The 23,665-nt window shown below is 53.1% G+C and overlaps 8 protein-coding genes across 8 annotated transcripts; 6 read left to right on the plus strand and 2 right to left on the minus strand.

Moving 5' to 3' along the window:
* Nucleotides 1-1,318: 1,318 nt before the first annotated feature.
* GMORB2_2430 (Ino eighty subunit 2) lies at nt 1,319-2,775 on the minus strand (the record flags this gene model as incomplete). The annotated part of the gene is made up of 3 exons (XM_035464410.1): nt 1,319-1,549; nt 1,693-1,797; nt 1,864-2,775. The coding sequence occupies 3 exons, from the start codon at nt 2,773-2,775 to the stop codon at nt 1,319-1,321; spliced, it is 1,248 nt and encodes a 415-aa protein (XP_035319596.1).
* A 1,593-nt stretch (nt 2,776-4,368) lies between these two features.
* On the plus strand, nt 4,369-5,587 carry GMORB2_2431 (Peroxisomal membrane anchor protein (Pex14p) conserved region; the record flags this gene model as incomplete). The annotated part of the gene is made up of 2 exons (XM_035464411.1): nt 4,369-4,674; nt 4,775-5,587. 2 exons carry the CDS (start codon nt 4,369-4,371, stop codon nt 5,585-5,587), a joined length of 1,119 nt encoding a protein of 372 aa, XP_035319597.1.
* Nucleotides 5,588-5,947: 360 nt separating this feature from the next.
* On the minus strand, nt 5,948-10,307 carry GMORB2_2432 (chromo domain-containing protein 1; the record flags this gene model as incomplete). Its single annotated transcript, XM_035464412.1, has 5 exons — nt 5,948-7,268; nt 7,344-8,519; nt 8,607-9,213; nt 9,285-10,128; nt 10,212-10,307. The coding sequence occupies 5 exons, from the start codon at nt 10,305-10,307 to the stop codon at nt 5,948-5,950; spliced, it is 4,044 nt and encodes a 1,347-aa protein (XP_035319598.1).
* Nucleotides 10,308-11,830: 1,523 nt separating this feature from the next.
* GMORB2_2433 (Ras-related protein Rab-11A) lies at nt 11,831-12,868 on the plus strand (the record flags this gene model as incomplete). The annotated part of the gene is made up of 5 exons (XM_035464413.1): nt 11,831-11,851; nt 11,919-11,931; nt 12,076-12,465; nt 12,580-12,660; nt 12,738-12,868. 5 exons carry the CDS (start codon nt 11,831-11,833, stop codon nt 12,866-12,868), a joined length of 636 nt encoding a protein of 211 aa, XP_035319599.1.
* Nucleotides 12,869-13,801: 933 nt separating this feature from the next.
* Nucleotides 13,802-14,946, plus strand: GMORB2_2434 (ribosome biogenesis protein BRX1; the record flags this gene model as incomplete). The annotated part of the gene is made up of 3 exons (XM_035464414.1): nt 13,802-13,920; nt 14,051-14,268; nt 14,381-14,946. The coding sequence occupies 3 exons, from the start codon at nt 13,802-13,804 to the stop codon at nt 14,944-14,946; spliced, it is 903 nt and encodes a 300-aa protein (XP_035319600.1).
* A 1,299-nt stretch (nt 14,947-16,245) lies between these two features.
* Nucleotides 16,246-17,589, plus strand: GMORB2_2435 (F-box domain protein; the record flags this gene model as incomplete). The annotated part of the gene is made up of 1 exon (XM_035464415.1): nt 16,246-17,589. The coding sequence occupies one exon, from the start codon at nt 16,246-16,248 to the stop codon at nt 17,587-17,589; it is 1,344 nt and encodes a 447-aa protein (XP_035319601.1).
* A 949-nt stretch (nt 17,590-18,538) lies between these two features.
* GMORB2_2436 (histone deacetylase 6) lies at nt 18,539-20,977 on the plus strand (the record flags this gene model as incomplete). Its single annotated transcript, XM_035464416.1, has 3 exons — nt 18,539-20,142; nt 20,238-20,566; nt 20,649-20,977. 3 exons carry the CDS (start codon nt 18,539-18,541, stop codon nt 20,975-20,977), a joined length of 2,262 nt encoding a protein of 753 aa, XP_035319602.1.
* Nucleotides 20,978-21,490: 513 nt separating this feature from the next.
* GMORB2_2437 (uncharacterized protein) lies at nt 21,491-23,432 on the plus strand (the record flags this gene model as incomplete). Its single annotated transcript, XM_035464417.1, has 3 exons — nt 21,491-21,507; nt 21,576-22,073; nt 22,418-23,432. The coding sequence occupies 3 exons, from the start codon at nt 21,491-21,493 to the stop codon at nt 23,430-23,432; spliced, it is 1,530 nt and encodes a 509-aa protein (XP_035319603.1).
* Nucleotides 23,433-23,665: the final 233 nt, after the last annotated feature.

Genomic DNA, 23,665 nt, shown 5'->3' on the forward strand with positions numbered 1-23,665 from the left:
AAGGTTAGTATAAGTTGGAGGGAACCTGTACTTAAGATGGGTATGTTATGTATGCATGTATGTGTGTGTGTGGCTATTGGCGTCATCATGTCCGGTACGGCGCTACCGGCACCTCTTGTTTATCTCGTTGGGTCTACCGTATACGGAGGTTACTGTATTGTAGATGGATGGTTACGATGATTTCTTTACTCTCCGTAGGGGGTACATGGTCAGTTCCTAAGGTCAGGATTTCCTCGGTAGGGCGAAGAGGGAAGACCTCACTGGTTGATGAGAGACTTGGAAACTACAGCTACTAGTACGGTGGTTTTATGAGTTGCGAGTGTCAATGTGAAGTTTGAATTGCAAGCAGACACTTGTTTACCCTTTCGTTACAAAAGAGGCTTGTGCCTACCAACAGTTCTCGTCAACTCGTCAACTTTCTCCCTTTATACCTTCTACTCCCCCCTTCCACTCTACAAGTACATGTACATTCTTATTACTTCATGTCCTACTCCATAAGAGCCAAAACCAATAAGGAGCACTTCAATCTACCTTTTCTTCCTTTTTTCTTCATACATGACATAATATATGACCCCCTCCTCCTCCTCTTCTTCATCTTCTTCTCCTCCTCCTCCTCCTCCTCCTCCTCCCCACCCTTTCCCCGCTCCCTCTCCCGAATCCGAATCCGGGGTGAGATACTACACACACACACACACACACACACGCACACACACACACGAGAAAATAAAACGTGCCGTCTTTTCCGTTCGGGCCCATCAAGTTGGTAGGCAACAATGTGCCGAGATTGCCGGGCCGTTGATCCTCTTTCTCCCTCGCTCACTCTCTTCCCTTCTTTTCGTCCGTCATGACCAATCATCTCACCGGAATTACTACCCCAAAATGAATGACAGACTTGGGCCCTTGGCAACGATTAGCTTTGGTCTCGGGACTGGAAAAGTACATGTACAGAGAGGGTACAGAGTGAGTATACACATGTACGGAATAGAACAGACCAAAGCGACTGACAAAACTTCTTCTCTCTCCATCGTATTACGGGGGAAATGACAATCTTCTTTTTTCTTTTGGAGAAGAAATTGGAGAATGTGGGAAAATACTAGTCAACTGCGTCTATTCTGCTCACCCTGTACCAGAACCAAGCCATCCCCAACTTGGATCCAAGACGTATCGCATGTAGACGACCGAGACACTGATACATTGATGCACTGGCTGATGCACCAAATCTGCGTAAACTGACTCGATATACTACTACTTAACACCAGTACAAGACTGCTCGTTTAGTCCTCCATTAAAACTTCTCTCACTCCCCAACTCTCCCCTCTCAAGCCACCTCTTCAACCATTCCCATCATCTTCCCCACTGGCCCACTAACCATATCCTTAGACACTCCCATCCTGCTGCCGTCCTTGTTGGTGGTCCACCGGATATAAATGCTATTGACACCGTTGGCATCGTCTTCTGCCGACCCATCCCCTGCTGCTGCTGCCGCTGCCGCTGCCTTCTTGTTGACCTTGGGCGCTTGTTTCTTGAGGAGTTTGTTGATGGTTTCCATCTGTTTCCGGGTCAGCCACTGTCCCATCCTTTGTCTATCCTGCCTTCTCCTCTTCCAAACCCCATCCCTCTACCACTGTACAGAGGAGAGTGAAAGAGAGTGGTAGAGAGCGAGGGAAAGAGGAGAGAGGGGTAGATAGATACCTTGACTTCTTCTGTTCGCTTCTCGCTCAGGTTCCTCCTCCTCCTGGCCATTTCCTGGCGACGCATAGATAGCTCCTCGGCTGTAAAGACCTTTTTCGCTTGGACCTCTGCAGATACGATATTCCACGTTAGCAATCAACCTATCAATCGATGTCGTGTCCCAAGATATACCCAAGAATGCAGAATGCACCAATAATGGTACACCCGCACCCGGTATATCTGGAACAAGACACAGGAGACGGGACACGAGCACCCACCATCCGACAGCTTCAAAAAGCCTTCCTGGCTCGTCTCGTCGAACCGAGCCCGTTGACGCTTCGTCATCTTGGTGAGATCAGGCTCCTCCTCTTCCTCCTCTTCGTCGCTACCCATCTTCTGGTCGACCTCGACCTCTTCACCTTCGGCATCCTCATCCTCACCCTCGGCGTCAACGCCATCGCCGAGCATCGTCTCGTCACCAGCCTCACTGTCGGCCGGTTCACTCAGCTCGTCGTCGTCGTCGTCGTCGTCGTCGTCGTCATCGTCCCCATCCTCGTCATCCTCGTCGACCACGACCCTCGACGCTGCAGCGCGTGACTTGGGCTTGGCCTTGGTGGCGGAACTTGAGATCCTGATGGTGGTGCCCGTCGCCGGGGGAGCTTGCGACATGTCGACGTCGTCATCGCCCTCGGCATCCTGGTCAGGCTCACCCTCGGCGTCGACATCCATGCCGTCCGATTCGCCCTCGGCGTCTTCGTCGTCCTCGTCCTCCTCCTCGTCCAGCTGGGCCTCCTCCTCTTCCTCCTCATCATCATCGTCGGGGCTCGAGTCAACGACATACTTTTTTTTCCCGCCGCGGTCCCTCTGACCCTGTCGGACCCGAACGGAATCTCCAGTTGCGGCGGTGCCCCTGGTGGCTTGACGGCGGTTGGTGGCCACCTCTTGATGCGAGTCATCGGCTGAGTCGACGCCGTCGCGGGTGGCGGCGCGGTTAGACCTGCGTGATGAAGACATCGTTCCTCTGTCGCTGTCATCAGCCCATGCCGCGTGGACGGAAATGGTCTCCTTGGCCTTGTTGGCCGCGGAGCGGCGTGGGCGAGACATCATTGTATGATGGGATGGATGGATGAGGGGATGTGTGTGTGTGTGTGTGTGTGTGTACGAGTAATGATGTGAAGTGACAGTGTCTCCGACCGGTCGCTGTCTCCCAATATTGACGCAGGGACCTTGTCCACTGTCGTCTGTACGTAGCAGACTGTACGTGGTACTCTGTGCTCCTGCAAGTAATCGCAACTTGTATATGTATTCTCAGGGGATTTGAGCGGGGAGCAGATCTGTAGATCGACGAATTGATTGATTGATTGATTGATGGAAGGTGGATGAGCGGATTGGAGGGGGCGTCGGTGGTAGTTGTGGCTGGGGGGGGTCAATGGGGGAGGTGGGAGTGGAAAGGCTTAGTATATTGCCAAGTCGATAGGGCGGTCTAATGTTTTGTTGGTAGAGAGAGGTGAGGCTAAGCCAGGAGGATGATGACTACAAGGATGTACCACTGCGTCTCTGATTCTGGGCCGTCTCTCTCTTATATATAAGATGACGTGGAGTGTATGGTGGCGAGAGGAGGAAAGGTTGATGAAGGTGAAGGTGATGATGATGATTGATGATGCAAGAGATAAAAGAAGTCGAAGGAAGAGGAGGAGTAGGAGACATCAACTTGATGGTATCCAGGGTAATTGAATTGCCAAGCATCGCTCCTTCCTTTTCTCCTTTTTTTACTTCTTGCCCGTTGTATCACCGAGCTGCAGGGTTATAAGAGAGTTCATCTCATGATTTTGTTCCTTTCATCTTCGCATCAGGAGATTCAACACCTCACTCGAGGCATCCACAAGAAACAATGGAGAATGGAAAAAGCAGAAGAAAAGAGGGAAGATGAGAGAGGAAAAGAGCAGTGTGATAGACAAGGAGCTGAGATGGTGTCAAGCATAACGCTCTCTCTCTCTCTCTCTCTCTCTCTCTCTCTCTCTTTAAAATTGTATCTTACCTGTGATGATGCGCGTTCGGTCAAGGAATGAAGGTGTGACGTGTATGGCGGCGTCAACAAAAGAGACTGAGGCTGAATCGGTTGACTCCTTGACATGTACAGAGGCTCTCCAAGAGTTCCGATGGGTTCGAATGTGAATATTTGCACTTTAATATGCCGTTGCCACGCGATAAACGAGATGATGAATGCCAACAGATTCAATTCGTGATTTTTTTCCGACTGTTGTTTTACGACAGACAGTCCAGCCGGGCTTGAACACTGAGCCATGTCCATGTCCATCTCCACTTTTCTCATTCTCTAGGCCGAAGGGATTACAGGTACAGATATTCATCATATTCAGTGATAATAGATGGCAAGACGAATTGATGCCGTGTCTTTTGTGTGGATATTCACCACATGACATCTGAATGTCAATCTCATCACTGGACGACTAGAAAATCCAAATGGTAAATGCATCTCGGGGATGGCACAAACCACAGGCAGCTCATTCTTTTTTCCACTCCTCCTTCTGCCGAGGCGCATGAATATGCCGAGGCTTAGCCGTCATCCATCGTCATACCGAGACTCGTCTATCTACCACCACCACCATCATCATCATCATCACCAATCTGCTTTGCCAGAAACGAACACGCACACACACAACATACTGCATCATCCCCATGGCAGGCGAAAAGAAAGATTCCCCAACCATCCCTGACTGGCAGCGCAGCCAGGACGACAACAGCGCTTCTGAGCCCTCTACCAGCCAGGATGATGGGCAGCCCGCCGACACCCAGGCCGCCAAGAGCGACGATAACCAGCCTGCCACACAGCCCGAGAACACCAGCTCCGACGACGATGCTCTCACAGTAGCCCATCGTTTTCTAGAGGACGACGAGGTCCGCTCAGCCCCCCGCGAGAAAAAGGAAGCCTTTCTCAAGGCCAAGGGTATCTCGGACGACGACATAGTCACTCTCCTCGGACAGGTCAGCCAGCAACAGCAATCTCTCCCCGCCCCTCCTCTCTTATTCCCCTCTTCTAACCCCCTCTCCTATTCCTCTCTCCAAGCTGACCCCTTCTTACCAGCCCGATTCCCCCTCAACCACTCCCGCCGAAACCGAACCCTCATCCTCTTCTTCCACTACGGCTGTCGATTCCACCAACACTTCCATACTCCCTCTATCTGACCGCGCCCCGGTGGTAACATACCCCGAATTCCTCACTAAGCCCACCAGCCCGTCACCACCACCCCTCGTCACCACCGGCCGCCTCCTTGCCACCCTCCAAGTCACCGCCGCCCTGTCCGCCATCGTCGCCGGCTCCTCTCGCTTCATCTTCAGCCCTATGCTCGAGCAGCTCACCGCATCGCGCGAGGACCTGTACGGCGACGCGTCTGGTCGTCTAGACAGCCTCGTTCACCTCCTCGAGAAGTCCGTCTCTGTCATACCTGCCGCTGGCCACCGCGACCCCAACGACGATGCGAACGCCAACGGTGACGCCTCGGCCTCGGACGAGGACCCCACTGAGATGTTCCATCGTGACATCGGCACCCAGACTCTCCTCCCCGTCCCCTCTGTGGCCGACGCTCCCAAACCGTCACCCCACGAGTCCCAGGCTGCTCGACTGACCAGCCTCTCTCGCTCGCTGGCCGACATCGCGAGGGGGATCCGCTCCCAGTCCGACGGTCTGACCGATACAAAGTCCCTCGTTGACGTTCTGCGAGACGACCTTGACATCCTTACCTATCGTAACCCCCTCGGAGGAGGTAGGGGCCCAATGAATTTCACTCGTGGCTCCGCCACAAAAATGGACGAGAATGATGAGATTCGCAGGGTTCGCGATAATATCAGGAGAGTTAAGGGCGTTCTTCTTAGCTCCAGGAGCTTCCCTTCACGATGATTCCCTTTCTTCTCTCTCTCCCTCCCTCTCTCTATCTCTCATTATTTCCACTATATATATATACATAACTCCTTGTTATACCACTCTTCTTTCTCGTCATTATATAACACCTTTATCACATCCTTTACTCAGTCTTAATTATGAAATTGGCTTAATCTATAGCCCTTCTAATGTACAATTCAATTACTATCCAATTGGTATACTCCTTTTTAAAACATGGGATACAGCCAGATTCTACCCCTTAATATTGTGATTCATGAAAAAAAGACGAAATTGGTAAAGAAGAACAGGAGAGAAGAGAAGAAAGATGGAAATACGAAAAAAGGTGGGACGTAAACAGAGGCTGAATCAGAGGCTGAATCAAGGAATCCGCAAATGTGAAAACACCTTGTCCCATCCGTCAACCATCATGTGCTTAAAGTCCCTCCCCTCTTCGACCTGATGCGCATACCAGAATCTGGTGGCAGAATACACAAACGTCATGGTCTTCTCGCCACGCGACTCAGCCAGCCTGCTCTGTCGGAATATCTCGTTCACGCACACTGATTCGCCCTTGTTGCCCTTGTTAAGCCGGCCCCGTGGGGGGAGGAACAGCACCTTCTTGCGCGAGAGGTAGTCTGCACCTGGGTCGTCGTCCGTGTCGTCGAGGCCCTCGGTCAGCATTTCGTTGGCACGCTTCTCGATCGCTACCTTTGCTTCTTCCCCTGCTGACCCTCTCTCTGCCATCTTCTTGCTGATGCCATCGATCTTGAAGCTGTCTATTTTGCTGCCCTTGGCGCCGTCGGGTTCATCCACGTCCATGGACTCCGGTCGGTTCTTGCCCGCGCTGGTTGGTATAACTATCTTCCACCCCCGCGATTCCATGGCTTCCTTTGGAGCTGGCAGCCACATTTTCGGATCTCTGATGCACAGGTCCAGGAAGTCGAGCGTGATATCCAGCGCCTCCGCGTGCGGGCTTTCGATGCTGTTGCGCCACCCTGCGAGCCATACCTTGGTTAACGGCATCGTGGGATTCTTGTTCGCGTTGAACTCGTTGACCGAGGCTAGAAGACGCTGCTGCACATCTACCAGATCCCCCTCGTGCACCACGTCTCTGGCACCAACCCTGCCCCGGTACGCTGGGTCAAAGATCAAGAGTTCCGTCTCCTTCCATGTCTTCCTGTGCGGCTCAACTGGCCTGAAAAAGACTAACCATGGTCGTGAAGCGGCATTGATATCACTGCTCGCTATTCCGCCACCACCCTCCGAGGTGTAGAAGAGCGTTGCAGATGTGTTTATACCGTGATTTCCACCCTGCGAGTCAAACGGGCTCATGTAGCGAAACCACTGCGAGAAGCTGGCCCCCGTCGGACGCTTGCCCAATGCCAGCCGGTCCTTTCTTGAATCCCAGTGCGTAACGGGTATGAAGTAAACCCACAGCATGGGCTGCAGGGACCGCGCGGTTTTCTGAATATTCTTGAGATGTTCCCTCAGAGTCCGCACTTCATCGTTGGGCACGATTTTGAGCCGGGTTGCTCCACCCAATCTCTTTTCGGCAGTTCTATCCGTCAAAGACAGTCCCGATACTAGTGTCGGTGCGCTAGCTGTTGTCGTCGTCGTCGTCGCCGCCTCCGTCGTCCCGAGGCTCAGCAGCTCCTTGGCTTCGACGGCCCGCATGACTTCTTCGTCGTCAGATTCCCTCCTGTAGTAAAAAATCGGTCTCATTCTCCTCGTCCGCCGCTCTCGGGACTCGATGCGCGATCCGATGACATAGAACATCCCTATCTGGTTCATGTTCATTATAGACCACCACCCAAACCAGTTGACCAGGCTCTGTTCGTCGCTAGCGTCAATCATAGCAGGCGCATACACAAGTGGGCTGCTCAAATCGCCTTCGTGTGTAAGCGCCACCAACTGATCCATGTAGTTCATCATCTTTTCAAGGGACTCTATGTCCTTCTTATGATGCTCCAGGTTCTTGTCTGTAGGCCTCCGTGATCTCTCGACTATGAGGTCGGCGAGCCAGTCCTCAAAGTCTGCGGGAACTATGAGGATTGCACGGAAGGCCGCCTTGGTAATTGCAAGGCTCCTGTTGAAATAGCCGAGAAAGAGGCTTGCCTGATGCGGTTGGGTGATGACGAAGCTGGGCGTCATGAGAAACGCTTTGCCGCCCGAGAAAACTGGAAGCAGGCCGATGTCTCCCGTAAGTCGACTTGTCCCGGGCCATTCAGCCAAGACCTCATTGTCGCCGTAGCCCTTCTTGAAGACTGAGATGGCATAGTTACCGGCAGCTACTTGGTCCAGTACGGAAAGCATTCCGGGAAACTGACGTGTTTTCCATAGGGCGTCTTCATGTATCACAACGGTCCCGCAGCCTCTTTTTAAAAACTGGGACCAGGCGCCGGGGGAGAGACTGTCGTAAATGTCGCATTCCAAGTTCGACACGGTAATGAACCATTGCGCTATGAGCCGAGATTCCTCGATCGCGCCGGGTGGGAATGCCAAGAAGACTTGCCGCCTCCCCAGTAGCCGGCGGTCATTGTGCGGTAACACCTGGCTGCTGTCCAGGGCGGACATGCGAGCGAGTTCCTTGGGAAGGGAGAGCTCCCAGTCCTGCAGCCCACGTGGTCCCTTTTCGTCCGTCTTGGGGAGATCAGTGTCTGAGAACGTTCGTTCAAAAATGGTAAATTTGAGTGGCCCGTCCGTCTTGGGGACGTCGGCGGCTTCAAGTTCCCACTCTGATGAGTCGGCAGGGAAAGCGAGGATGCAATAGTTGTCTGTGTGAAACATCACGGCCCTGGCTGCCGGCCTCAACCACTGTGCCAGCGATTCAAGTGCAGCAGGTTCTGAGAGAGCAGTGATGGAGCCACGAGCAAGATTCAAGACTAGTTGAGGAGATCTGCGGAACTGGGTCCCAAAGTCGACTGCAGTGCAGGTATGACGGAAAGCAAGGCTTTGGCGGCCTCGGAAATCAGCCAGCCAGGGATGGGATGATTGCTTGGGTATCCCATTGAATACCAGAACCATGGGCCTTGCTGACTTTTCGCCCACAAAGCACAGTACCGGGACAGTCTGTTGCTGCGCAATATCTATCGGGATGCTGGCTTGGGATGGTTTTTTGTACCCGCGCGGTGGGGTTGGAGGTTTAGGGATCTCGGCAGCATCTGTGCTGATATCCTGCATGCTGCTTTCAGACTGGGGGGCCTCATCCGGGACAAACATGCTTTCTTCCGGCGAATTGTATGCCACATTGTTGTCAGGCACGAGCTGGTCGCTGTCAACCCAACCCACAGATTTCCTCCTGCTCTCTTGTGTGCCCTTTTTCAGAGCCGACGGTGGTCGAGGTGGCGCAGTCTGGCCACGTAGTTCTGGAGCCGAAGTAGCGGGTATGTCAATGATCATCATGTCCTGGTATTCGGTAGGAAGTTGGCTTTGGGGCGTTGAAGATTCCTGGGGTACCCCGGGTTGTTGTGATGATGTCGACCCCTGTGGCGCCGAAGGGCTCTTGTGTGCTGGGGTCTTGTCCTTGTCCGCAGCAGGCCCGATGATTTGAAGCGGAGCTGTAGGTCTGCCATCTAGGTGTATCAATGACCTGGGGATCTGGGTAGGAGCGCGATTTTCTCCATTCCTGATACCGGCGCTGTGTCCTTCGTACATCTGTCAGCCCTTGAAAATTACTGAGTCTTGGGACTGCATGCGAGTGGTATGGGACGCCTACCGAAGAGGGACTGGTTGGGTGCGGTATGAGTGTGTACCTTCCTCTGTTTTCCACTGATGAAGATATTGCTGACGGGTTTGGTACTCTTTTTTGAAGACTTGATGGCCGACTTGACGATCTGCCGCTTCTTGGGTAATAGCGGCACCTGTGGACGGTCCGTAATTGGTGGTCGTGACAGCAGACGCGACAATTTGTTGGCCGCAGGCTTTGAGGTAGGGGCGCCATTTTTGGGCTTGGAGGCAGAAGCATTTCTCCCCGATGGTGATGCCTTGGAGGTGATGGCAGCGTGGCGATCTGCAGGCGATTGGCTCCGTTGCTTTATGTTATCGAAGAGGGCAGCCCCTTGCTCGTGGGGGGTGACTTTCCTCGGGACGGGACCTGAGTGGTCCAGCCTATCGAAGTCGATACTGTCTTCGTCCGAGTCTGCATCATCAGGGTCCTTGGGAGTGGCGATGTCGACCAGCTCGATGAGCCGTTCAAGCGAAGGGTTCCACGAGGTGGGCACCAGGCCGTCTTTGACACGACGGGCGTTTCGTTTCTCGTGCCTGGCGTGCCTATCGCAGAGGTTCTTGACGGCAGCATCTCTCCAGGTCCTGATCTTGAACCTGGGAGCCTCTCCGCGCTTCACCTTCTCCTTCTGGGCCGCCCACTCCCCCAGAAGGATGTCGTTCAGATGGGAGGCTGGTTCCCAGGTTGCGTCGTCCAGCGGGAAGCCGGTCCACTCAACTAGGTACTTCATTTCGCCGTCCATGACGCCTTCGGCTAAGATGCCCTCTGCCATCCATTCCTCATCAGAGTCATGGGTCTCGTCAATGGTGGAAGAGAGGGAGATTAGGTCGTCATCCTGCAGTTGCTGTCCTTGCTGTCCTTGCTGTCCTTGCTGTTGTTTGTCCATGGTGAGCAAGCGCTGTCGGGAACTCGGAGTACGCTCGTAGTCTCTTGTACGGGGAGCACTGAAGTAGAACGAGTAGAGAGCGTGAATGAGACACGGGAGATGCTTGCCGAGCCGATGCCAGTTCCCATGTGCTCGTTCTGGCTGAGTGTGGGAGGTGACAGACGCCTGGGCAGGCTGCACCGTGCACCGTACTTCTTTCTGCCTTCCTGTTCTTTACCCTCTTGTTCTCTTGTTCTTTTCTTGATGATTGTTCGGTGTTAGCCGTGAATAATTGCTATGAAAGATGAATGACACCATGGGAGCCGTTGGCTCCTGAAAACTCAGGCGGCCAAGATGTTGACGGCTCAGAAGGCAAGTGAGACAATCAAAGGCACAACAAAAAGTGGTCAGGCAGGACCAGCACATTTTGGCCCTTTCCCATGTAATAATACTGTAATAATACGAGTGATGATACATATAATGCTCCTACAATCACGTTATCACGTAACAACATTTTATTCGATCAAATCTAGAGACCGTCTATTGAATGTGAATTATATGGTATTCAGCTTGAATTACTTGTCTTACATAATTCTGCTTGGTGCTATAGTATTAGCCGTAATTGGGACAACAGTACGAAGGTATATAATATTACTGCGCAATCATATTACTCTGTAATACCTACGAGTGCACGGTGAGATATTCGGTCAAGACGAGCAGGGGCTATGAATACCCTGTCGTACATGTAGAGACGTCCCGTAGTGGTAATATTGACATATCAATAGAGTGGAAAATGACATGCATGTAGCTATCATTGTCAAGAATCGGATATTATATCCAGACGATTACCGCCTGGCTACTTTGCCGGTTGGGCTTTAGCATCGCAGCACTGTAATACCAGCTAAGTAAGAGGGTAATAGTATCGGTTTTATTAGTTGATACGCTATAGACGTTAGGTCGACTGTAGAGCACGTGTAGTCGTGATTGACCCCTAACATTTTAAGCTGCTCACCATTGGTGATCATTACTTAGAGTTGCTGTTAGCATTAATACTGTTAGTTAGTGCATACGTACAGTACAGTACCTACTGTTTGTCAGGTACATAATACGGTATTCAGTCGAGGCTATGGTGGATATACACCTTCAGCAGGCGGTGAAAGGCCCGGAATACTCACCAGTCGGTATTATGTGTTTTGGCAGCACACTAATCTGTACTCTTGTCAGGGTTATATATGGGTATATAGACAAACAGTCTTGTCTCCGGCTGGAATATTCCTAACAGAGGACATCCATACATGAAACAAAATAACGACTGTTATATAAGAATACGCTTTCTTGATGCCATCCCCACGGTAATTTCAAATTACCAAAACCCTTGCTTCTAGCCTTAGTGGTGATGCTGTTAGAGCCTAGAGCCTAGTACTACTACTGTCCCCCTCACCTACCGGTAATACTCCCCTACACCACCACCTATCAGCGGGTAGCAGTCACGAGTAGCTCTCTATCGTCAGGGGGGTCCAAAGCCCACCAAGGCTTCCTCCCCTCTCCACCATTCCAACACTTTGAATCCCCCCCAAGCCAGCCCAAAGCGATCACCGACCCTTCCCAAAATAACGACTTTCTTGTCTATTAAACAACAGCTTCAGCTATCTGCAGACACGGATCCGACAAAATGGCCAACGACGAATACGATGTGAGTTTTTTTTCCCGCTTGTCCCCTGCTACTGTCCTGGGCGCAGCGCGCTGACCCCTCCTTGCAGTTTCTCTTCAAGGGTATGCTCTCTCTCCAGGCTTCAATCCACGATACTCCTTTCCTGTCCTCCCCGTCGTGGTCGTCGTCGTCGCTGTCGTCGTCGTCGCCGCCTCCCTAATTCGCTTGAGCTTCCCTGAACCGTGCTAACCTTGACAAACCCTCAGTCGTCCTCATTGGAGACTCTGGCGTTGGAAAGTCCAACCTGTTGAGCAGGTTCACGCGCAACGAGTTCAACATTGACTCCAAGTCGACAATCGGCGTCGAGTTCGCCACCCGATCCATCCAGGTTGATTCCAAGACCATCAAGGCCCAGATCTGGGATACCGCCGGCCAGGAGCGTTACCGCGCCATCACCTCGGCCTACTACCGCGGTGCCGTCGGCGCCCTGCTCGTCTACGACATCAGCAAGCACCAGACTTACGAGAACGTCACCAGGTGGCTCAAGGAGCTGCGCGACCATGCAGACGCAAACATTGTCATTATGCTCGTTGGAAACAAGAGTGATTTGAGGCACCTCAGAGCTGTGCCCACTGAAGAGGCCAAGGCATTTGCCAGTATGTTCCCTCTCCAACTCTCCTTCTCTCCCTTGGCTTCCTGGACTCTCTGCGGGGGTGGAACGTCTACCTCAACTTCCATACAGATTCACGCGCTAACAACCCCGACAACAGGCGAAAACCACCTGTCGTTCATCGAGACCTCGGCCCTCGACGCCAGCAATGTCGAGCTTGCATTCCAAAACATTCTCACCGGTATTGACAAAACACACCCACGCGGGCTCCACGACCAGATTGGCTGCAGGCAACTAACTAGTGTCTCAATCCCTCAGAAATCTACCGCATCGTCTCCAGCAAGGCCCTCGACAGCGCTGAAGGCGGCCAGGCTCCCATGGCCGGCACCGGCATCAAGATCGACCCGTCCAAGGAGAACGACGCCCCCAAGGATGGCAAGTGCTGCTAAATCTTTTTTCACTACTGAGCCTCTTTTTTACGGAAACCGCGCGCGGACGGCAATCATATATACGTCCTGAGAGAATGCGGGCCGCCTTGTATTTGAGGGCGGTGGAAAGGAAGCAGGACAAAATCGAGAACGAAAAGAGGGAGAGAGAGGACCGGACATGGACAGAACCACCGCCAGCCCCGGCCCAGGCCTAGGCCTTCTCAGCTTGTGAAACGGAAATGTCGACTATATTTTTTTCCTTGGCGGCATAATGAGTGACTGGGGCGCAGGCGCACGACAACATTTCGATTAACAACAAGACGATCTCTCATGGAAGAAGTGGTGAGGGGAATTGCCCTTTCTTAAGAGAGAGAGAGAGAGAGATTGGACCGCTTCCTACGTCGGTATTTTTCGTTCTTCTTCTCCTTTTGATAGTAGAAAAGGCGCAAGACGCTTTCGGGGTTTTTCTTTGTTTTTCTGCGCTTTTGATTTTATCCATCTTTCTTCCTTTTCTTTTTCTTCTCTGTCTCGTTTCCCAGATTCTTTTGTCACGATAGTCTGGGGGTTTTGTTATCTGCGGATGGTTCATGCACTCGACGATCGTTACGAGAAAATAAAAACTACATACTATTGAAGTGCACGTTCTTTTTGATGCCATTGTCTTCTACTTCGACTTCCTAGTACGAGTAGTAGGTTTCAATACTGTAGCACCGTAATACCGTAATACCGTGTTGAAGCTAGAGAGTGTGCCAACTGACCTGAAAAGTTGGGCCTCCATGATCTTTCATCCCCACGTCAGCTGATAAGAGCTTATCGCTCCCTGTCCACTTTTTTCTTCTCCCTTAGTATTTTTTTTTTTCCTGTTCTTTTCTTTGCGCCGCCGCTATACATTTCCCATCGCAAGCAACCAACCCTCGGCAATACAACACCAACATTCTACACATCTCCGTCACAATGGCTGCAGTTTACAAGTCTCTGTCCAAGACAGACAAGAAGCCCGATGCGCCTAGCAATGGCATCAAGAAGAATAAGCAGCGCGTGCTAATCCTGTCTTCTCGTGGTGTCACCTTCAGGTACGTTGATTCTGGTCCATTTGCAGATTCTACATAGGCGGAGAATGTGTAATTCAGAGAAGAGAGGAGAACGAGAAGGGGAAGAAAAACGGGGAAAGGGTATCACTCGACTAATACCTTTTAACAATAGACACCGCCACCTACTCAACGATCTCGCTACCATGCTCCCCCACGGTCGCAAGGACGCGAAGTTCGACTCCAAGTCCAAGCTGTACGAACTCAACGAGTTGGCCGAGCTGTACAACTGCAACAATGTCATGTTCTTCGAGGCCAGGAAGGGACAGGATCTGTACTTGTGGATGAGCAAGGTCCCCAATGGTCCTACTGTCAAGATGCACCTCCAGAACCGTATGTTGACCCCTCTGTCTCCAAGAAGAAGGGGAAAAGGAAAAACGAGATGAAGAGGGAAAAGCGAGAAGGGGAAAGGATGAACAAACACAAAACTAACATGGCCTGCCAGTCCACACAATGGAGGAACTACACTTCACCGGTAACTGCCTCAAGGGCTCACGACCGATCCTCTCGTTCGACGCCGCCTTTGAGACGCAGCCCCACCTCCGTGTCATCAAGGAGCTCTTCACGCACACGTTTGGCGTCCCCCAGGGAGCTCGCAAGTCCAAGCCCTTCATCGACCACGTCATGAGCTTCAGCCTGGTCGACGGCAAGATCTGGGTCCGCAACTATCAGATCAATGAGGAGGAGCAGATCATCACCAAGGACAAAAACGACGACGAGACCAAGGGCAAGACGGACCTGAGCCTGGTCGAGATCGGCCCCCGTCTCGTTGCCACGCCCATCGTCATCCAGGAGGGGTCGTTTGGCGGTCCCATCATCTACGAGAACCGCGAGTTCGTCTCGCCCAACCAGGTCCGCTCCGACATTAGGAGGAACAAAGCCCACAAGCACACCACCCGTGCAGAACAGATCCACGAACGCAGGACTAGGCACGGCGACCTTGGACTACAGACCAGAGGGGGTCAACGTAGGCAGCCGAACGAGTTGGATACCAAGATGCTGTTTGCTTAGGATGTCAAAGAGACAAAAAAAGATGATGAAAGAGGGGAAAGGTGGGAGGACATCGCATGGACGAGGACAGGGAGAGGAGGTGAAAGCATACTTGTATTTATTTTGAACTTGACTGCGGCCTCATCTCTCTGTCGTTGGCGTAGGAGTTTGGGATGCATCTTTTTCACACGATATGATATATTCATTTCTTTTGCAAGACACTCCCCTCATGGGTGGAGAAATTATGGGATGGCATGTTCTTCTTGATATCTCTGTCACTCTTGTCTCTGTCAGTATCTCGTTGATGAGGCGACAAAATACTAGCAGTCTGGGTACATTCTACACCATCGAATTGATTACATGTGGGCAGACATTGCTCCCCAACACCACTGCAAAGATACATGCTGTTGAAATATGGCATTGAGCACGGGGATATCAAAATACTACCTCAGTCCAACTTGAAGGGAAATAAATAGAAAAGAAAAGAAAGATATAAGGAAGAAGAAGAAAACGTCCTGATGTGAAACTGTCTACGTTGTTGTCTGCCTCTGTCACGGTAAATCATCGGACATTCATTGGCCCGGGTGGTTGGGAAGGTGTCATGCGCCCCCAGCACTTGCCTAATCTTGTTATGACTTCGTATAATATTCGTACCAGCTGTCTTCTCTCTCTCTCTCTTTCCTCCTCCTTTCCTCTCCCAGACATCACCATCTCAAAACAGAACAGAAAGACCGTCAGCAGGAGAGACCTTCATTGTCGGTCATTCATCCAGCATGGCATCCAGGGGAGATTCCTTGCTTCCCATCCGGGAGTCTTTTGGCTCCCCATCCGCATCTCTCATGATGCCTACCCGATCCACTATCACCACCACTCACACTATCGTTACTAGCCCCAGCGGAGGGGAAGGAAACCAGTAAAAGAAACCTTGCTTGCCCAAGTTCGAGGGCTTCTGGTGATACTGTACACAGGAAACAGATATCACTGGGGGCAGGCGGTGGAGCTTTCTATTTGCTCCTTTTTAACTCATATTTTCTTCGTTCACCATTTATTCACTCGGCCTTTGTACCATTTATATCGCGCGGTCCTCGGGCATCGCATCTTATCAGGACGTCCTACGTCATTTACACCATACACTTATTACAACTCCTTCTTACACAGTAAGATGTGCTTTTTGATTCAGCATTTCATGTGGATTGTCATATGTTAACTTCTTCCACAGGTCACCCTGAGATTCCTCTCTTGTCCCTACTGCCATAGACGTGTCCCCGGAGTTTCTACATCTAACTCAACTCAACCTGCCCAGTGTAATACTACCTCAAGATGATTACCACGGCCAGTTCTCAGGACCTCCCAGGTCCTCCGGTCCTCGCTGGCTTACCCATGGAGATCCTCCTCGACATCTACCGACACCTCGACATCGGCAGCATCTATCAACTGTCCCTCGCCAGCAAGTTCTTCCACGAGCTCTTCTCTAATCAGAAGATCGCCATCCTCTTGCCAGCCCTGGTTCGCGATTTCAGTCCACTGGATGAGCTGCTACAAGTCTACACGGCGTCAGCAGACGACCTGGGGAGCACCTATGGTGCCCTCTACAAACCCCGTCGTGTCGTCTTCAAACGTTTCGCCGGGGATTCTGGCCTTATTCTGGCGACGGGGCCGTCTACTTCATCCCAGGGACAGCAGCAGCCGCCGCCGCAGCGTTCATTCGCTAACGTCGTCAACGGCCGTAGGCCTGGTGGCTCGGCCAACCCAGCATTCAGGACGGTCACCATGTCCAGCAAGGATATCGCCCCCCTCCTCAAGCTCTGCCAGCTGGTTCTCAAATGGGAGGAGCTCTTCCCGTCGATGCGGTGGTTCTACCAGCCCGAGAGCTGCCGAAGTTTAAGGCAGCACGAAAAGGAGCGATTTCGCCGGGCCTTTTACTGTTGGTGGTTGTACGGCATTTACTTCCACGGCAACTTTCCAAGGCCACGCATCGGGCTTCCTGAGCCGCACGCGGACGACATCAGGACGAGCCTGCTGCGGTATCGCTCGACCAGCGAGCTGCTCGAGTTAATGGATCTGGTGGAGACGATGAAGGACGTGATTCTGCACTACATCTGCCCGAGGCTAGACCCTAACCAGCAGAGCCATGCAATGCAAGACCAGCCTGTTCTGATTGACAGCGTCGACCGAGGCCAGTCTCTGTCAGAGAGCTGGGACGACCAGAGCAGATGGAGTAGGATCGTCAAAACGTACGTCAAGCTCGGGCCCCGGGAGCTGATGTACTACTTCGAGAACATCTACAGCTACCCCCGAAAACGTCTCATCAGCGAAATCCAGCTGCACCACCCGACTCTTTGCTCTGATCAGGAGTCGATCCAAGTGGCGGTACGGTGCGTCTTGGACGAGCGACAATGGCTCGACAAGGTCATCAGCCTGGCCGAAGATCGGGCCGGCGGAGTGATTGACTTTGACGACGAGCGTGACGGGGAGAGGGTGACGTACGGCAACGACGGCAGCCCAGATGGATCTCTCCCTGACGGCGCCAAGTTTATCAGGTCGCATTCGCAGTACTCTCCACGGGGTGACGATGGATCGTGTCTGGAGGATGTGTACTATCGCCATGCTGCCCTAGACAGAGGGCCGGCAGTTGCATCGCCATTCTCCATTGGGACGAGGTAGGATTTGTCAGATATCCTCGTCTAGCTGGATATATGTGTGTTTCTTTCTTGTAGGAGATGGTATTGATGAAAGATATCCTGGCGATGGTTGTAGAGTAATTGAGGTAGACTCAATCAGTCGCGACTCACCCGAGACCGCATCAGATTGTATTACCCTCTAACGGAATCTTGTGAATCGATCGGTAGCAAATATACTGTCTACAATTGAACCATGTTTATTATCAATTATCGAATACAATCCTTTTCTCCTGATGAATACATTTCTGTTATCTTTTTTTTTTCGTGGATGATCAAAGTGCTCTCAATGGACGCTTGTTCAGTTTGACAGTAACCACCCGCTTAAAAAAAAATAAGGAATAAAAGGCAGCAGCACTCCTCCTCCCCCCTCCCTCTCCTCCCCCCGCGGGAGTTCTTGGAAAACATTCACCTGAATCCACAACAAAAACACAACTTCCTATCTCCTCCCAAATCTGCCTTCACAAACACAACCTCCCCATGTCAGCCCTTCATCTTTTTCTGCATAAAAATAGTCTTGTATATCTATCTTTGGGCTCTGGCTTTCGGCTACATATGCGCTTTGCGGCGCAGCACACGTGTGCGCGGTGAGGCATCAGCTCATTTATCACCCAAATCTTGGGTATGTTCATGGAATGCAAGACTTTGTACAAGCCTTTTTCGAGGCATGCGAATTGCAATGCCGAAATTTCTCCTCTATACCATCTTTCTTGGCTGTATTAGGCGTTCTCGCCGCCTGTTGTGCCTGCTTCAAGGCGATGTTGGGATTACTAACAAATCACTCTCTCATCTAGATACCAATTTCTCAACCGACAGAGCTGTACTTTGTGTATTCCTGGAGTCAATTATTAATCCTTCTTCCCCTTTTCTCCTCGCTTCTCTTTCTGCCCTGGGCCTGACCCTGACCTGCTCTCCTGCGGCCACGGTGGCCAGTCATGGATGTGGACCAACAGATGGATGAGGATGATCACCGGATGGGATATGATATCGTTCAACAGCAGCAGCAGGTTGCGAATGGCGTCGAGAACCACAACCAAGCTGCTGCAGCGGTAGACGGAGGAGGACCGGAAGAAGTGACGTTTGATGAAGACTACGCCGATCAAGAGACAGACGCTGACGCCGAGGGACTGGCCCTTGAGCAGCTGCAACGCCGCGGACTGCTTCCGACAGGATGCTGTTACGACGTGCGGATGAAGATGCACATGAATGCCGACTTCAGCCCTAACGCTCACCACCCTGAGGACCCACGGCGGATCCACGAGATCTTTGAGGCCTTCAAGCGCAACGGACTCGTGTACACGGGGCCACAGTCAGAGCTGCCCAAGATTCTCAAGCGCACGCCCACGCGGTACATGTGGCGCATCCCGGCACGCAATGCCACGCGTGGCGAAATCTGCCTGGCGCACTCGCCCGAGCACCTGGCATGGGTCGAGAGCCTTGACACGATGAGCACGGCCGAGCTGCGCGAACTGACCAAGCGCTACGACCAGGGCCGCGAGTCGCTGTACGTTGGCGCCATGTCGCACGCTGTAGCCAGGCTGTCGGCGGGCGGCGCCATCGAGACGTGCAAGGCCGTCGTCGACTCAAGAGTCAAAAACGCATTTGCCGTCATTCGCCCTCCCGGTCACCATGCCGAGTTCGACTGCCCCATGGGTTTCTGCATCTTCAACAACGTGCCCGTGGCTGTGCGTGTGTGCCAGGCCGATTACGCCGAGACGTGCCGCAAGGTGCTAATCCTCGATTGGGACGTGCACCACGGGAACGGCGTCCAAAACATATTCTATGACGACCCCAACGTCCTTTACATCTCGCTGCACGTCTACCAGAATGGCCACTTCTACCCGGGCAAGCCGCCCAACCCCATGACGCCCGACGGCGGCATTGACCAGTGCGGCATGGGCATGGGCCTAGGCCGCAACGTCAACATTCCCTGGCACGACCAGGGTATGGGCGATGGAGAGTACATGGCTGCCTTCCAGAAGATTGTCATGCCCATCGCCCACGAGTTCAATCCGGACCTGGTGGTCATATCGGCCGGTTTCGACGCCGCCGACGGCGACGAGCTGGGCGGCTGCTTCGTCTCTCCCACCTGCTATGCCCATATGACGCACATGCTCATGTCACTGGCCGGAGGCAAAGTGGCCGTCTGTCTCGAGGGCGGATATAACCTGCGAGCCATCTCGGACTCAGCCGTCGCCGTTGCCAAGACGCTCATGGGCGAGCCCCCGCCACGCATGGACGTACTCCCCAAGATCAACAAGGAGGCTGCCCGGACCATTGCCAACGTCCGTGCATACCAAGCCCCCTACTGGGAGTGTATGCGCTCGGGCGTCGTGGACGTTCCGGACGTCCAGTCGCTCGGTGCTGAGAGGTTGCACGATGTGATCCGTACTGCTCAGCGGCAGACGCTCCAGGGGAAGCATAACATGACGCCTCTGTACGTCCAGAGGGAACATATATATCGGTCCTTTGAAAATCAGGTTCTTGTCACGCCAAGTCTCGATGGGGCAAAGAAGGTGTTGGTCATCATACATGATCCGTGAGTTTCTACCTCCGCCTCTTCTTTGTTCCTTACTATATTTGCCGCCATCTCTCTTCTCCGTTGCATATGCTGACACTTGTCGGACAACCCAGCCCCCAACTACTCGCCCAGCCAGATGTAGTAGACACGACGCTCGAACCACACAATTCGTGGGTCGTCGACGGCGTCACCGACTATATCGACTGGGCTGTCAAGGAGGGCTTCGGCGTCATGGATATCAATGTCCCCGCCTACCTGACGCAGGACGAGGACATGGACCCCTTTATCCCCAAGTTGAATGAGAAAGAGCTCCAGCAGCAAATCACGTCTCTGGTGTGCTATCTCTGGGACAATTATATTCAGATGTTTAGTGCAGATGAGATTTTCCTCATGGGCGTGGGCAACGCCTATCTCGGCGTCAAGGTTCTCCTGGTCAACAGGGGTCAGTCTAGTCCCCTTATCTCTTCCTCTTTTCTTCCATGCTTCCACCCTCTGCTGATACTAGGCTAACACTCTGACTGCAGAATGCAAAGAACGCATCTCTGGCATCGTCAACTTCGTCACGGGAAATCTCCGCCCCGTCAAGTCAGACATTGACGAGCGCTTGTCGGCATGGTACAAGGACAACTCGCGGGTCTACGTGGCAGGGGACCACGCTTGCTGGTCTGACCCGGATCTGATGCGCAAGGTGAACAAGCGTCGTTTTGGATCCGTCGTGAGGAGCCCTGCCCATGGCCTTAATAGAATGATGCGGACGCATGCGGCAGAAGCGCACGAGTGGATCCTGGAACGAGTGACGGATCATAGTTCGGGGGAGACGACAGAGGAAGATGACGATAACGAGGGAGCATAATCTGGTTCTTCTTTCCTAGCATCCAACATTAATTTCTCAGATCACCCTGTTTCTTCTTTTTATGAAGGACTATTTGGCTATGATGAGTATCACTGTTGGCGGTTAAGGAGTATGAGATTTTTTTTTTTTTTTTTTTTTGGGGGGGGGGGGGGGGTTGGGGGGTTTAATGTTACGACAACAGTGCTGAGATCGTGTTCATTACTATACTTGCTACTTTCCACAGATCTGTTTTTGTTTTTTAATGAAAATAGATTGGGTGTCTCTAAGAGTTGCGTTGTAGTTGGATGTAAGTTGTCACTGTATGTATTACTTGGCGGTATTAGAGGCTATCGTGGTACGGTGCGTGAGGTACAGTGTCATACTATTATATACACGGCTCTTGGACTACGGAAAAATGGAATATCCGTCAATTCCTCTCTTTCCAGACCCTGAATTCACGTCGCGAAGCATTGATTGTTTGATACGACACAGCATCCGACTATTTCTGCGCCTGTCACTTCTGCGCCTGTCACAATGGATCGTGGCAGAAGGTGAGAGTTTCTTCATTTTCTCAATGTATATATCTACTCTTCCGTCTCGGAACACTGACGGCTACCAGGTTCGACGACGGCGAAGTCGTCCGATACGGCGCAGGAGAATCATGGCGTCCGACACCACGAGGAGGCGAGCGCGAACGATCCCCGCCACCACCACTCGCACCCCCCCCTCATCCGCGACGCGGCGGCGGCGGAATCAGGAGCCCTATCGGACGTGACAGCCGCGACAGAAGAGACAGCCGCGACAGAAGGGATAGCCGCGACAGGAGGGACAGTCGTGATAGGAGGGGTAGTCGCGATAGGAGAGACAGCCGCGACCGTGACCGTGACCGTGACCGTGATCGTGACCGTGACCGTGACCGTGACCGTGATCGTGACCGTGATCGTGACCGTGAACGCCCACGCAGCCCCCTCCCCTCTGGCGGATCAGACAGCTACGTTCCTGGACGGTATGGCCCACCACCACCGAGGTCGTCACGCCGACGATCATCGAGCAGAGGACCTCCGCCGCTCCCCTCAGGGCCGTCATCATCTCTGACCGGCGGTGGCATGGGAGACAGGTACAGAAGAGATAACAGGTCGAGAGATCGGGATAGTCCGCCACCGCTGAGACGGAGGTCGCCCGGACCTGGAGGGCCGGGAGGCAGGAGGTCACCCGGCCCGCCTATGCCCATGCCACATAGACGCAGGGTCATGTCGCCCAGGGGTGATAGGTACGAGAGACCGCGGTCACCTCCGCCGCCAAGACGGGAGTGGGGTGGTGGTGGGAGAGATTGGAGGTCGAGGGATCGGTCGCGCGATATGGACAGACGAGATGATAGGTGAGTTTTCCTTTTATTTTCCTACGAAATCTCCTTCAGAACAGAAGGGAAAAGAAGACGCGGAGTGCTAACACGCGATACAGAAAACGATCTTGGTCGCCGCCTGCGCACCGCCGCGAGAGGAGCCCAACTCCCCCATCTGCAGGAGGACCAGGACCGCGAGGAGGCTCATATCGTCCGTCCCGGTCACCAAGCAGACGCCGGTACCAGTCGTACAGGATATCGCCGCCACCGCCGCAAAGAGATTCGTCGACATTCAACAACAATAACAACAACTCACAGCCCGCTTCACAGAGGGCGTCGCCGCGACCAGCATCAATCCGTGCGGGCAAATCACCACTCGCATCGGGCGAGCAGTCGCCCGCCACGATACTACAACAAACCCCCTCTGCACCTGCTGCACCTCCCGTGCGTCCCGCGCCGGCACAGGTCCGGTCCCCGCCTCGTGGCCCGGCAGCGCTGAGAGGCGCTCCGCCTACTGGCCCAGCGGCGACACGCAAGCCATCCCTCTCGTCGACTGTGACCCCGAAGCAGCCTTCCCTGCCACGCTCCGACAGCAGTCCTACCATTCCGCCTGCCGGGCCGAGAGGCTACGTACCCCCTTCCTCACGGGGCAGCTTCTCACGCCCCAGTAGCGGGTGGAACAACCAGAACGCGCCGAACGTGCCCACCGGTCCCCGGGCAACCACGACACCTACGCAGGGACGACCGTTCAACCCGCCCACTGGGCCGGCGGCCGGCCCCAACGCCATCTCCGCCTCGTCAGCATCTTCCGTCCCTCCCCCGCCCCGCCCGACACTAGCCCAGAGCATGATGGCCTCCATGCCGCCCATCATCCCCGGTGGAAAGCTGGATAGCTCGATGGCGCCGCTCATCTCGGGCGTCACGCGCGACTTGGAGCCCCACTACAAGAAGCTCCGCGATGAGGAGGATAGGATGCGCGAGGAGCTGCGCCTCAAGTCCGAGAGGCTGCGCAAGAATCTCTACCTCTGGGACAGACTGGGCAGGGAGTCCCGGGCTTGGGAGATGAGGAGCGACTTGAGTGAGAGGAGTATGAAGAATCTTGCCGGGGAGGGCATGGGAGGAGCAGCCTTTTGAGTTATCGGTCTTTCTGGTTTTTTGTAGAAACAAAATACATCCGAACCTAGCTAGTCTTTGTCGCATGTACGAAGTACGCTTTTTATCAGCGGATGGAGTTGTGGCTGTACGAGTAGAATTAATACCACTTGACTTACCCTGTACTTAGTACTTGATGCCATCGCAAGACTAGATCCAATGTTTTGCGTATTTCCATAACATGAACCAATGTGTTATTAATGATCTCTAAAGAG

Source organism: Geosmithia morbida (assembly GCF_012550715.1).
Source record: "Geosmithia morbida isolate 1262 chromosome Unknown scaffold_13, whole genome shotgun sequence".
Lineage (NCBI taxonomy): Eukaryota > Fungi > Ascomycota > Sordariomycetes > Hypocreales > Bionectriaceae > Geosmithia > Geosmithia morbida.